The 12,714-nt window shown below is 44.4% G+C and overlaps 1 protein-coding gene across 1 annotated transcript; it reads right to left on the minus strand.

Annotated features, from left to right (window-relative positions):
* Window positions 1–7,764: 7,764 nt before the first annotated feature.
* FOXB1 (forkhead box B1) lies at window positions 7,765–9,702 on the minus strand. The gene is made up of 2 exons (XM_011940480.1): window positions 9,291–9,702; window positions 7,765–9,014 (listed from the first exon to the last, which is right to left on the minus strand). The coding sequence occupies exon 2, from the start codon at window positions 8,955–8,957 to the stop codon at window positions 7,980–7,982; it is 978 nt and encodes a 325-aa protein (XP_011795870.1). The 5' UTR covers window positions 8,958–9,014; window positions 9,291–9,702; the 3' UTR covers window positions 7,765–7,979.
* Window positions 9,703–12,714: the final 3,012 nt, after the last annotated feature.

A 12,714-nucleotide genomic window follows, 5' to 3' on the forward strand; every position in this document is an offset into this window, starting at 1 on the left:
CCTGACCTCGTGATCCGCCCGTCTCGGCCTCCCAAAGTGCTGGGATTACAGGCTTGAGCCACCGCGCCCGGCCTAAAAGCTGAAATCTTTAGTTAAATTACATTACTGAATTTGCAGGAAGCTGTTAAGGTTCAGTATGCCAAAAGCTAATTTATTTTATGTAATTGGAACTAGCGTTTAGTTAGGTATAAAATATGTTCACTGCAACAGTCTTTGTATTAGCAAAAATAAACAAAACCTAAAAGCATTCTAAATGCCCAAACAGAAAGAATTCACTCAGTGGCATACTACACAACCTTTAAAATCAATGGTTATTAAAAGTATATAGCTAGATGGGAAAATGTCTATGATATGCTGGAGAAAAGCAGGATATAAAAATGTCTTATACAGAAATAACTATGGAAAATATTGAAAGAAGAAATGAATGATTTAAAATATGCATATGCAAAATATATAAAATATTCCTATAACAAAGTATTTTTACAGTACAAACTAAATTTCTAAATGAAATAGAATAGAACCTATTACATATTTAGAAATCAATATAAACCTCTCTCTAAACTGCACCATTTCTCATTGCAGTGAAATTCCAAGTAATTATTTTACGTGATTTATTCAGCACCTGTCATTTTAAGAATTGGATAATGTTTGGCTACACAGCAAAGAATAATTAGCACTATAATTAATCAAATTGCTGTTTATACTTCTATGTCAAAGTTAATCATTTTCATTTTCTTGTTTTATGTAAGGGGTTCTCTTTTACTGAAGCCAATAACATCCACAAGTAAACTTAAATGCATTTCACATGTTTTAGTTTTACAAACTTAATATCACAGCAGAAACGTAATCTCAGTCAACACTCTTAATTACTGACACCTGGAGCAAAAGCATAGCGTTCTTACCTAAGCTAAACCAATAGGACTATTTTCAGAATGCTCAATCATTCAGTCATCAATTGTTCTGTGTTAGGCACAGGAACCACTGTGTTAAACATAATCTGGACTAATCTGATAGAAGATATTATCCTTGCCTGTTCTCCCTTGTTCTCCCCTGCCCTTCCTCTGTTTACCAACACACAACACAAGAGTGGGAACCCAACTTTGCATCTTCTAGGCAGTCATAGAAATACTTGGTTCAGTCTGAAGAATCCTTTCAATGTGGAGGGTTTTTCTTCAATATGAAATCAAGCTAAGAATCTTCAGACAAACTATTATTTCAGCCTTTTTTTTTTTTTTTTTTTTTTTGTAGCTCACCTGGCACCCAGAGTGATGTGGAAGTTGTCAATGATCACTTTATTGTTATACATAGACTTTCAGTCTATCAAACATATGTAAATAAATAAAATATGTGTTGATATTTCCAAGCAAGCCAGACCTTTGCAGCTCTGGTTTCACTGTAGCAGGTTTAGTGGGGAAGTTCAGATGCTCAGAGTTTTCCTGTTATGTGAAACCATTCTTGGCTGTAATGTCTCTCCAAGGAGCTGCTCTAATTAATGCAAAACACTCTAGATATTACTTAATAAACACTAAGCTTCTTCTAAGTGGCACAGAATTAAAATCCTTTGCTGTCTCTATATGCTCTCATGTGCTGGAATTACCAGTATGTTGTATTTCATGAAGAAGAGAGAAATCTGTAGCAAAAGCAGAGTTTGAAAACAATTATTTCTGCTAACCAACAACTCTTGCGGTACTGTATACTTAGTAAACCCAGTTAACAGGGAACAGAGAAATTAACTGAGGAAATAAAAATATACAGGCTGCAGAGCATGAATTAGAATCACAATGTCTCCAAACAACAGATACTTAAAGAATGTGTTTTATCTCTGAGCTTAATCTGCTCTAATTAATGCTCCAAGAGTTTGTTCCTTCAAAAGACTGCAACTGATGTGACATCAGTTATTTGCAGACACAGGCAAAAGAAGGCTGCCCCCAAAGAACGCTTTGTCCAAATATTCTTGAAGATGTTCTAGAAGGACGATCTTCCAGGGAAGATTTTAGTTAGCCAACGACAATTTTTCATGGTTAATCTCTGATTAGTTTATCAGTTCCAGTGAGTTTGATAGCCTATGGCTGTATGCAACCAACTATTTTTTCAACGTCTTTTTTTTTTTTTTTTCTTTTTAAATATATCTGGAGGTCTGAGCCACTTCCCCTTCAAAGTCCTATTCCCAGCTCCAGGCACAATCCCAAGAATTAAATGAAGAATAGTGTTGAATATGACCTTATAATTCTTGAAGCTAACATGAAAAATGTTAAAGGTACCTGGAAATAATACCAGACAAAATTTAAAAGCACAATAGAAAACCCTCCAAATATATTCTCCTTTAGATCAGATCTCATTTTGATTTCAAGTTTGAGAAAAATTGGTTTATTCCTCTGCAATCACATCTTGAAAGCTGATAAGTCTACTTCTTTAGTTTTTCTTACACTGTCTCTAGAAATACCTCTAATAGTCACTGTAACCTTTCTACAATGTTGGCCAATAACAGTCTACAAAGTTTACCAGAACAAAAACATCAAGCATCGAAGGCAAAAGATAAAAGTATCCCAAAATTGAGCAAGATTATCTCAATTACCCTGATACATGTGGCTTATTTTCCCCACTCTGGGCATGAAAAATGAAAATGTAAGAGAATTCTGACTTGGAAATTCTAACCAAAGAGTATCCTCTCTCTTGATTTTAACATAACCTGTTTAACTATCACAGTGCTCAGATAGGGTAGCTAGCAGAAAGTGGTGTGTGTGTGTGTGTGCATGTGCAAGAGAGATAAGAGAAGAGACTAAGAGAGACAGACAGGAGAGACAGAACAGGTGAGGTTGCAAGCTCAGCTATCTAGCCTGTTATGACACCAAAGACCAGATACAATAGTTGAAAGAAGAAAACTTGATGACCCAGATGTGATTCTGGTTTTTGAAAACAAGCGGTTTATGCGATGCAAGCCTAGCAAACAGGTAGATTTGGAAATGTGTATGATATAATGATGTTTATATTGACATAGGTAAAGATTTGTCTACCAAGATCATAAAGTATAAAAAAAAAAGATTTGTTTAAATTAAACTTATTATCTCAGACCTGACTGTTGATCACCAAGAGTTCCTTGAGAATCCCAAGTCCCACATTGCCTGCCCCCACTCACTTTCTTCCCCTCCCCCATTTTTTCAGAAGCCAGAGGATGCCTGCTGCATCTTGCACTGTAGTGCAAACAGATTCCCCCAAAGAGAGAGGAAGATAAAATGAATTTAAATTCCAAAGGGGTTCCAGTGCCGGTTTCCTAGTCCCCGAGTCAGCAATGTGTTTGTGAAAATTCAGCCTTTTTGTCTCCCAGTAAAAAAGGAGCTAAATCTACATCGGTGGCCCAGTCTCGGATTGCTATTCTTTGCATTTTCTATTCGAGTGAATGAGAGTGAATGAAGTGGCCGGGACCCTTCATTTGATCTACTCAATTGCATAAAGTGACAGAATTCTAATATATTTGTTTAAAGCTCTTCAATGGGCTTTCACCTTTTTTTGCTTGCAAATGAAGCATCCGTGGGCAAAGTTTCATCCCCCTTTAACACTGGGACATATTTCATAACTGAGGCCGTGGTTTGAAGTAATCTTGAGAGGAGTTTTAGACTCAAAAAGTGGAAAATAAAGAAACAGATGTGAAGTTATTGTAAATTCCTAGAGTGGGCTCTGGGGCTATTGTGCCTCCACGGCGGGCGGTCCAGGGGCTGTGCCTTTCATGCTGTAATTGAAACATATTAATTAGATAATTTGTTGTTAGTTTAAACGAAACAAATGCATCCCCTTTGAGGCTTCACAGCCGGTGGGTTGGGTGGTTTTTGTTTTGTTTTTGTTTGGGTGTCTCTGTGCATATGTGGCTTTTAGGGAAAAAAAATTAATTGACATTTATATTAATTTAAGAATAGATCCTGATCCTTTCTGTTTCTTAGCTGAATACCTTTTACAAAGGGAATTTTCATTTGTAAAAGTATAAACCCACTCCTCACCCCTACACTCTGCCATCCCCCAGTGCCCCCAGTCTTGCATAAACGAATGTAAATCTTACTGTCTGCAGCACCGGCTTGGACTCTTCCTCCCTCCTACTTCCCACCTCATCCTTCTTGAGCACCTGGCCATATTTATGCTTGCAAGACCCTCAATGTTCTCATCTCTTTAAAGGAATTAAACTCACTGCTATGGTATTTAGGCCATTTTGATGATCATTTACTAGCACCACTCCTCACTCAGGTTTTTCAGAACTCCCCAATCAGATAATAGAAACAGTGAGAATTTCTGTAGCTTCTGTCTTGAGAAAGTGCATGAAATTCATTCATTGTGTCAGCGCTTCCTCAAATCACAGAGAATCCTGTTTAAAAACTCAGTCAAATGCAGAATCATGTAAAAAACCAAAAGTAACAGAATAGCCATGTTTCCAAATACAAAACCCGAAACTAAGAAATCAATACTGCTTGAATTTACAAAATAGAAAATAATATCACTTATCTCAGTTCTCAGGACAAATCCCACACAGACACCTTCCCACTCCGTGGTGTTGTCTCTTCCAGTTTTATTTTAAAGCTGTGTGTATTGACTTTGGACTTGAGCCAGGTGAAAAGATTTAACATGACAAAGAGAGCCATTGAAGGTATCATAGTTATAAACTTCCTTATTTGTGGGGCACTTCAGCTAAACAGGGCATAAGTCTCAAAGCTGGGGGGTGAGGCAGGGATGGAGTGGGGTGGAGGCATGTGTGTTTGGACTGCCTTTAGATTTCTGATCAAGGTCAAAATATCATCAATGGATTTTTTTTTTTACTTTACTCATTCAACTTTGTCTGAGAAAAGATGCCTGCATTTGTGAAAGGAGGGCTCACAATGCCCAAGTTATTTCATTCTTTGCAATACACCATGACGAACTTACCAGCTGAAAAGAGCATTTTCAAATACTGAGTTGAAATCTCTCCTTTGCTAAAAATCAGAAATAGATCTGTATCTTATTTACCTGTAGGTATTAAATGTGTGTATGTACACATCACTTATCTCTGAATTCTAGTGCCTGTTATAAGAGGAACAGTTATCTAAGCTGAAGATTTATAAAATGTTTGAGGCCCATGTTAGGCCTTTATACTTCCTTCATCCCCAGCTTGAATTCAGTGTTACCAAATTCGATGAGATTAGCGTATTCCAGAGATGGCCTTAATTTTCTTTTGCAGGCAACTGAAAACGTATTTAATTTTTCTTTTTTAAAAAAGTATATGATTTCTTGTTGAGAACAAAGTTTTTTAAAGAGTTTCCTAGCCCGGGGTGGTTAAGTTTGCCAGGCTTTCTTTAGCTGATCTTGTTGATATAATTGTGAATTGGGCTTGATGAATGAGTTTAGTTGTCCCCTGTTTGACGAGCTTTAGTAGCTTCATGCATTTTAATCAGTCCAATGATTCATTTATTTTCCACCTTTTTTTTTTTTTTTGGCTGTGTGTGGGATCCTTCTTTTTAAAAAATGGTCAGAACAGGATTAATTACCTTTTGCATTAATCCTAAGTTGTTTCTCAGGTAGTCCTCTAAATATATAATGGTTGCAGGTGCTAAGGATCCGCCTATGAAGTATAGTGATTGTGGTTTCTATGTGGGTTTCTCTGTGTTGCACAAGGGTCTCTTGTTTAATCATTTTACACAGTAAAGTGTTAATCACCATTTAAGTTTCTCTTTGCCTTGTAACTTCATTAGGTGAATACACATCTCATTCTAGAAATATTGTGACCCTTTCAATAAAGTGTCAGTTAGCCTTGAGCCATAAATTCTTGGCAAATGTTAATTCTCTGCAAAAATATGAAGAAAAGCAAATACTTAAATTCAGGCGTTTGAAGTAAATTCATTCATATCTTTAAAATAAGTGCATCAAGCATTATTTTCTCAGAGGAAGGAGTGAAAGAAATCTGTTCAGTTCAAAGTGAACAGGTATCTTCACATGAAGGTGACCCTTTAGGTAATTTCTATTTAAAAAATCTTAACAACTGCAATAATTTAAAGGAGCAAGGAACTGAATACTCACACTAAATAAGATGCATCAGAATATAAGCATTGAGTAAGCAAGTCTGTTTTTACTTTTTAAGTCTCCATATTTTCTACCTGATTTCTACATAAGCGTTATAAGTGCTATATTTCATAAAATGTATATTTTGATATAGACAAAATACATATAAAGTACTTATTGTTTCAAAAACAGGTTTTCTTTCAACACTGCACCTGTGCACCTGATCTGTAATAGAAATAGTCTGTTTCCTTTTTCCCTATACACAAACACCTTCAAAATTCTGTCTGAATAATTTCTCCCACAGTCTGCAAGTGCATAAAAGGTTTGACTGTTTTCACAATATATGAAAAAGGCAAATTACTCAGTGTATTGCAGAAAGCATGCTTAGGGAAGCATTACATCCATCTTTTGCAAAATTATTATCTGTAGCAACTCTTCAAAAACACACAAAACTAAAATTTGAATTTACATATTTTAATGAGAAAATATTATTTGGACTAGGTCATAATTTAATGTAGACACCCCCCCTTTTTTTTAAATCCTTTGTTTTAAAACAGGCATGCTGGGAACAAGAACATCAATATTTAAAATGCCATGCTAATTCTGTACAGGGAGGGAAAAATGAAAGGTAAAAATTTTACAGCTCTGATGACACTACAACTTTTTTTTTTTAACTTAAGCAGGTCACACCAGAACAACAGTTCGTTTTCCAGCCAATTATCTAAGAGTCTAAAGGAATACAACAAACAAAAGTGCATTTTACACAGTGTATAATCATTCCTATTCACAAGTATTTACATCTCTTTGCAGCCCTTTAGCTTCTTGGAAAAGTTCTGGTAGCAAACAGAAAGACTTGTCCGTGGGAGAGCTATCCGGTGACATCCCTTCATGTTATCAGTCAGCTCATCTAAGTTTTTCCCGGGTTGCCCTTGATGCTTTCTTGGTTTGGGCTTATTTCATTTTCTTTCTTTCTTTCTTCTTTTTTTTTTTTCCCAACAATAAAATAAATAGCTAAAAAGGTCTCTAAGTAATCGGAAAGTTAACATCCCAATTAACTTTCCCATCCCCACTTCCCTCCCCTAAACCTGGCCAGAAATGAAGAGTAAACATTCACATTACAACAGGTACTTATAATGTGGGCTTTGCCCGTTCGTCCGCCTAGCAAGACAGATTCAAGTTCATTGTTTACATATTACTGGGCGCTTTGTAAACAATACAAGGTTACTTTTAGTTTTGTTTTGCTGTGTGAGGACAAGCGTCGCCTTCTCAGCTTGGCAGCCTCTTTCCTAACTCCCAGCTCCTGGAGCCTCTGGAAGGAAACAAAACCCCAAACAACAACAACAAAATCTCCGCAGAAGCCCAGGAGGCAGGGCCGCAACCCCGAGAAGTTGTGGTCTGCCCAGCCCCTGCCGGATGGGCGGAGGCGAGTGGGGTAGGAAGATTAGTGGCTCCTTTTTGCTGCAGATTTCCAAGACGTAAAGAGATCCGGCCCTCCCCTGCGCGGTTGCAGCCCTCGCGGGGAGGGGGTGTGGTGGGGCTGTTCCTGGAAACTTCTGAGGCAGTTTCTCTTGTCTTGAAACTGCACAGAGTTCGGGGCTCCGCCGATCTGGGCGGAGGGAAGACGCGCTTTTCTCGGCGAAGAGGGGGTGACTGGATTTCCCCCGCCAGTCAAATGGGAGGGGGTTTCGGGGCCTCAGGGAGGGGATGGCTCGGCTCAGGTGGCCCCCCGGCCTTCCCTGACGTGGGGGCGAGGACAACTCCTACGCGCCTCCTGGCCCATCTGCAAGTTTGTGTTTTGTCTCCTGGGTCCAAAACAAAGTTCTCTTGGGGCAAGACGGGTTGGCCGAAGGTGAAAGGGACAAGTTAGGGTGGCGGTTCCAGGTTGCGGCGGGCAGGACTAGGAGCCAGCGAAGGCGAGTGAGGTGGTGGGGAGGAGAATGAGAGGGGGCGTCGGCTCCTGCGGGTCAGTGCACAGCCACCGAGTGCAAGGCGGAGGCCGGGCTGGTGAGCGTTTCGCTGGGGGTGGCGGGGCTGCTTTGGCTGGTGGCTGTTTGTGAGGACGTTGGGCTGAGCGAGGGCGGCGAGTTCGAGAGCAAGGTGGGGATGGGCGCTGGCAGCGCAGGCAGCGCGGGCACGGCGGCCGGCGTGGGCTTAATGGGCACGGGGATGGCGGGCAGCGTCTGGCCCGCCGCGTGACACAGCGGCTTCAACGGCACGCCGTAGGCGCTGTAGTCGCCACTCGCCATGGAGATGGGGGTGGCCGAGTCGATCATGCCGGCGGAGCCATACACGTGTGGCCAGCCGGTGCCCAGCGAGCTGCCCATGGTAGTCAACTGGTTGGGGAGCGGGTAGGCAGCGGGCACCGGCTGCATGGCGGAGAAGGCCAGCCCCCCAGGCATCTTGTATTCCCGCGCGATGATGTTCTCGATGGCGAAGGGGTGCTTGAAGCCCGAGGGCTGCGCCACGCCGCCCAAGTTGTAGGCGGCAGCGGGCATCTGTGGCAGGTGCGTGCCCGAGGCCGCCAGCGCGCTGAGCCGCAGCTTGGCCTGCTGCTGCAGGTACTGCGCCGCGTCGGCTGGCTTGCTGGGCGCCAGGTGGTCGGACTTAAGCACCTTGAAGCGCTTGCGGCGCCTCAGGAAGCTGCCGTTCTCGAACATGTCCCCGCAGCTGGGGTGCAGCGCCCAGAAGCTGCCCTTGCCTGGCTGGTCTGGCCGCCGCGGGATCTTGATGAAGCAGTCATTGAAGGAGAGGTTGTGGCGCAGGCTGTTCTGCCAGCGCTGCGTGTTCTCCCTGTAGTAGGGGAAGCGGTCCATGATGAACTTGTAGATCTCGCTCAGCGGCAGCATCTTCTCGGGAGAGCTCTGGATGGCCATAGCGGTCAGCGAGATGTACGAGTAGGGCGGCTTCTGGTCGCTGTACGTGTTACGGCCGGGCCGAGGCATCTTCTTCCTGGCCCTCTTCTTGCTCTGGGTCCGCGCGGGCTGGCGGACTGCTCGGATCTGGGAAGGGGGAGGTAATAAGAGGAGGTAGCATGGATGCACAGAGACACCGGCGGGGTCAGCCAGGCCGAGTAACAGACTTCGGGGGTCGGGGGTGGGGGCTGCGGTGCTCGATCAGCCGGCGCCCGTGCTCTTTAGCCAGCAACTTTGCCGGCTTAGTGGGACCCAGCCAGGGGGCGCAGGAGGGGAAGCGGGCGAACGGCGCTAGGATAGCCGGGAAGTTAGTCGAGCCTGGGGCAAGAACCGGGTGCAGGGACGGAACAGAGAGCTGCTCACCTTAAAGTTGCTTCAAGTTGCGCGTCCGCATCCGGGAGGGCGCCGCTGCGCGCCGCTTCTCTCTCGGCGCGCACTCTGCGCGCAGCGTCCGGGTCCTGTTGGACTCGGCGCGAATCTGAGCTCTTGAGCTCAGTCCCGCAGCGTCCCGCGCCGCCCGGTCCGCGACGCTCCTGGAGCGTCCTGCGGGCAGCCGAGCTCGGCTGAGGAGTCCTGGCGCGGATGGTGGCAGCGAAGGTCTTAGGGCTCCGGAGGGCGCTACCGTGGGCTCCGTGTCTCGGCTGAGCTAGGTGGCTGCCTCCATGCCCTCCCTCGAACCATCTGATAGTTTTAAGCGGTGACAGGAGCAGAAAAGACCCCTGTAGCGGCGCTTCATTAATGTGCCACTTCTTAGCTATCATATGACAATCGCCTTGGGAGGAGGAGGAAGAGGAGGGGGAGCGGGGGCTGCAGAGGGAGGGGACTGAGCGAGAAGGGAGAGCCCGGCCAGCTCTGGTTTCTTTCACACCTATTTACATGGACACCTTGGCCAATAGGAATTACTTCCAGCTCAAGACTGGGCGAGGGGGAAGAGCCTCGGCCACTGGCAGCGAGCAGGACGCGCCGGCCGGTGTGCGCCGTGTGAAGGTATGAGGAGGCGGCCGCCGCGGAGCAGGGAGCCAGGCGACCACTCACATTCACAGATGGAGCAGCCGCGCAGATGATGTTTGACATGGAAATTGCTTGGCTGGGGTATTCTGTTTCCTCTGCGTTGTATCCGGTTTGTATCTGTTAGGTAACTTTAGGCACGGCTTTCCCCTGAAACCGACCCTTTTCCTGCGCTTAGCACTACCCGGGGTTGTTTGCATGGGTTATAATAATTAAAACACACCCTTGCCCCCAGTCGCCCAGGAGTTAGGTCGAAATTTGACTTGACCTTCCTATAAAGCTGCTTCAGCTCTGTTTAGTTAGGTGTGTAGCTTTGAAAAAGTGATGGGGTTTACAAAATACTTTCAAAATGTGATTGGACATCCCCATGTAAGAGCCCATTTTGAATGTAACTGTATTGATCAAATTTTTAAAAATTAAAATAGTGTATCTGGGCGAAAAGTCCAGGTATTTGCTTTAAAAGTCCTCCGGGAATTTGGTTGGACACAGGACGGCGGCTCAGGGGCTGTTGGGGCAAATGTTGTGTGGATCTGGGGAGGGCCTGAGTTTGACACAGTTTATCACCAGGTAAGCCTCAGGGGCTCTCGCTTTTCCCAGGTGTTTTGAAACTTTGGGACTCAGGCGTATCCTGGAAGTTTTCATTTTACAGCCGGAACTCCCCTCCCCAACCCTCCCACCCCTCTCACTCCCCCACCCCCGCTTTTTTTTTTGTATGGAGAACTTAGGATTTAGAGTGTAGCAAAAGCTGCCTGCGATCCCACTAAAACAGCAGTATCTTCTACAACTTGGGGGAAAGAACCATAGAGTTTTCCTTTTTGGGAAGGGGGCAATGTGCCTCGGGTCACTCCGCCTGGCGCGAGCAGCAGGCTCCCTTCGGCTCGGATTCGCCTTGGGAGAGTTAAATGAATCATTATTATTGTCATTATCCTCATCGTCGTCGCTGCCGTCGTCATCATCATCATCATCAAATTGCTATGAAGTAAATAGTGAGTCGACCCCGCCTGCATGCACGCCCTCTATGAGTACACACCAGGAGTTCCCACCGGTTTCTGCACGTTCTCCGACCTTTGAGGTTTTTAAAGACATTCATTTTACTGGGTTGTTAAAAACTCAATACCTACAGACCACACAGAATCATCTTCAAAGTCCAGAAATGTGAGAAACTTTTTTTCCTAGAAGTGGTGGTCGTAGAGAATTCTGGGTGTTAAGTTTCAACACAACACTTTAAGTGATATTAGAGCATTATTAGTGGAGCTGTTTGGGGTTAGCATAAAAAAGATCTTTCAGCGCGCGCATGCACACACACACACACACACACACACACACAACTTCATTAACTACAGTTTCGGAGGCGGTCAATAACTCACCAAAACGTAACTTAAACACGATGAATTTAGGAGATTAAACAATTTCATTAATATTGAAATGGCTCTGGCTCTGGGCTGCCTCGCTTGAGATGCAAGCGCACGTTTTTCAATATTAACAGAAGTGCTTGAAGAAAAGAATAATGTCACCTTCTTAATTCGGAAAAAATAACCGGGAGGAGGAGATGGGTGCGAGGGGCTGGGGGGAGGGATGTTGACCTGTCTCTGGGGGTATGACTCGAGAAGGGCAGATAAATGTATTGCCCTTCTCAGCAGATAAACCACTTGGACTCGGATGGAACCTCTGCCAAGCTTTGGCGGGAGGCAGCCGTACTCGTCCCAGCTACTCGCGCTTCAGGTCATAACAAGGTGCGGCGTTTGGGGGGTTACTTGGTGCGGCCAGATTCGAATCGAAGGTCCGGGGGAGGAAGGAGCTGGGAAGTCCAAAGAGCCTGGGAGCCTGGGGGATCCGTGATGAGGAATAGTGGGCAAGGCTTGTGTTTCCCAGAATGGAAAGGCGCTGGTCCACGGCTTCCCTGCTCACCAGTACAGCTGGCCTCGGTACAAAACAGTTACTGTGGGCAAGGCAGGAGCGCTCCTGCGGTGGAAGAGTACCAGTGTAGACACCCCCAAGAATTTTTAGGATCCTCTCAGTAAATATGTGCATCTGTTCATACTGATATGTAGACCGATAAAATATCATGGGCGGCTGGATTCGGGGTGTAGATAGGAGTGAAAGCTCTCCTCCGTTCGCCCAGTGACAGCCAGGAAGATTCTTTTCTATCCGGCATGGGTGCGTGTTGAGGGTGGGGAATAAGGAGAGAGAAGTGTTTTATTTTAACAATTGGCATTTTCTTGCCCTGCAAAGAGGCCATTGTATGCCTGTCGAAATCATTGCTCAGAGTAAACAGGAGATTAACTAAATTCTAAGAGTAAAAACGTTCGTGTTAAAAAAAAAAAAAAAGACCGAAGTTGAAATAAATCTTTGTCTGTCTCCCCGGGAACGTTGTCACCCCTAAGTTTGGAACATGCGAGGATACAAGTAGGAATTTGTGTCTGATGAATCTTTAAAGTTTGGCTAGTGTGGAGATAGGAGTTTGACGCACATTGCACACGACCAGGGTTACTTAAGTAAACCGAACCTAATAGCACAAGTTTGCCTTGGATGAGGAGAGAAGTTGTGAGATACACATTTAAAACTTGGGCTTTACTACAAAGTTTTATCTTGGTTCTGCTGGAGGTCTACAAAGCCCAGGGCGGGGAGGGAGGATTTGCATGTTATTGACAGCATTTTAAGACTGGTATTATGAAAAGGAGGAGGGAAGGAGCACTTTCCAGAAATCTTGGAAAGTGCATCAGAGTCTATTGTGCAGAACCCAAAGCAAACAGGGGGTGGGGGTTGGGGGGAGGCACAT

The sequence above is a fragment of the Colobus angolensis genome, unplaced genomic scaffold (assembly GCF_000951035.1).
Source record: "Colobus angolensis palliatus isolate OR3802 unplaced genomic scaffold, Cang.pa_1.0 Scaffold19, whole genome shotgun sequence".
Classification (NCBI taxonomy): Eukaryota; Metazoa; Chordata; class Mammalia; order Primates; family Cercopithecidae; genus Colobus; species Colobus angolensis.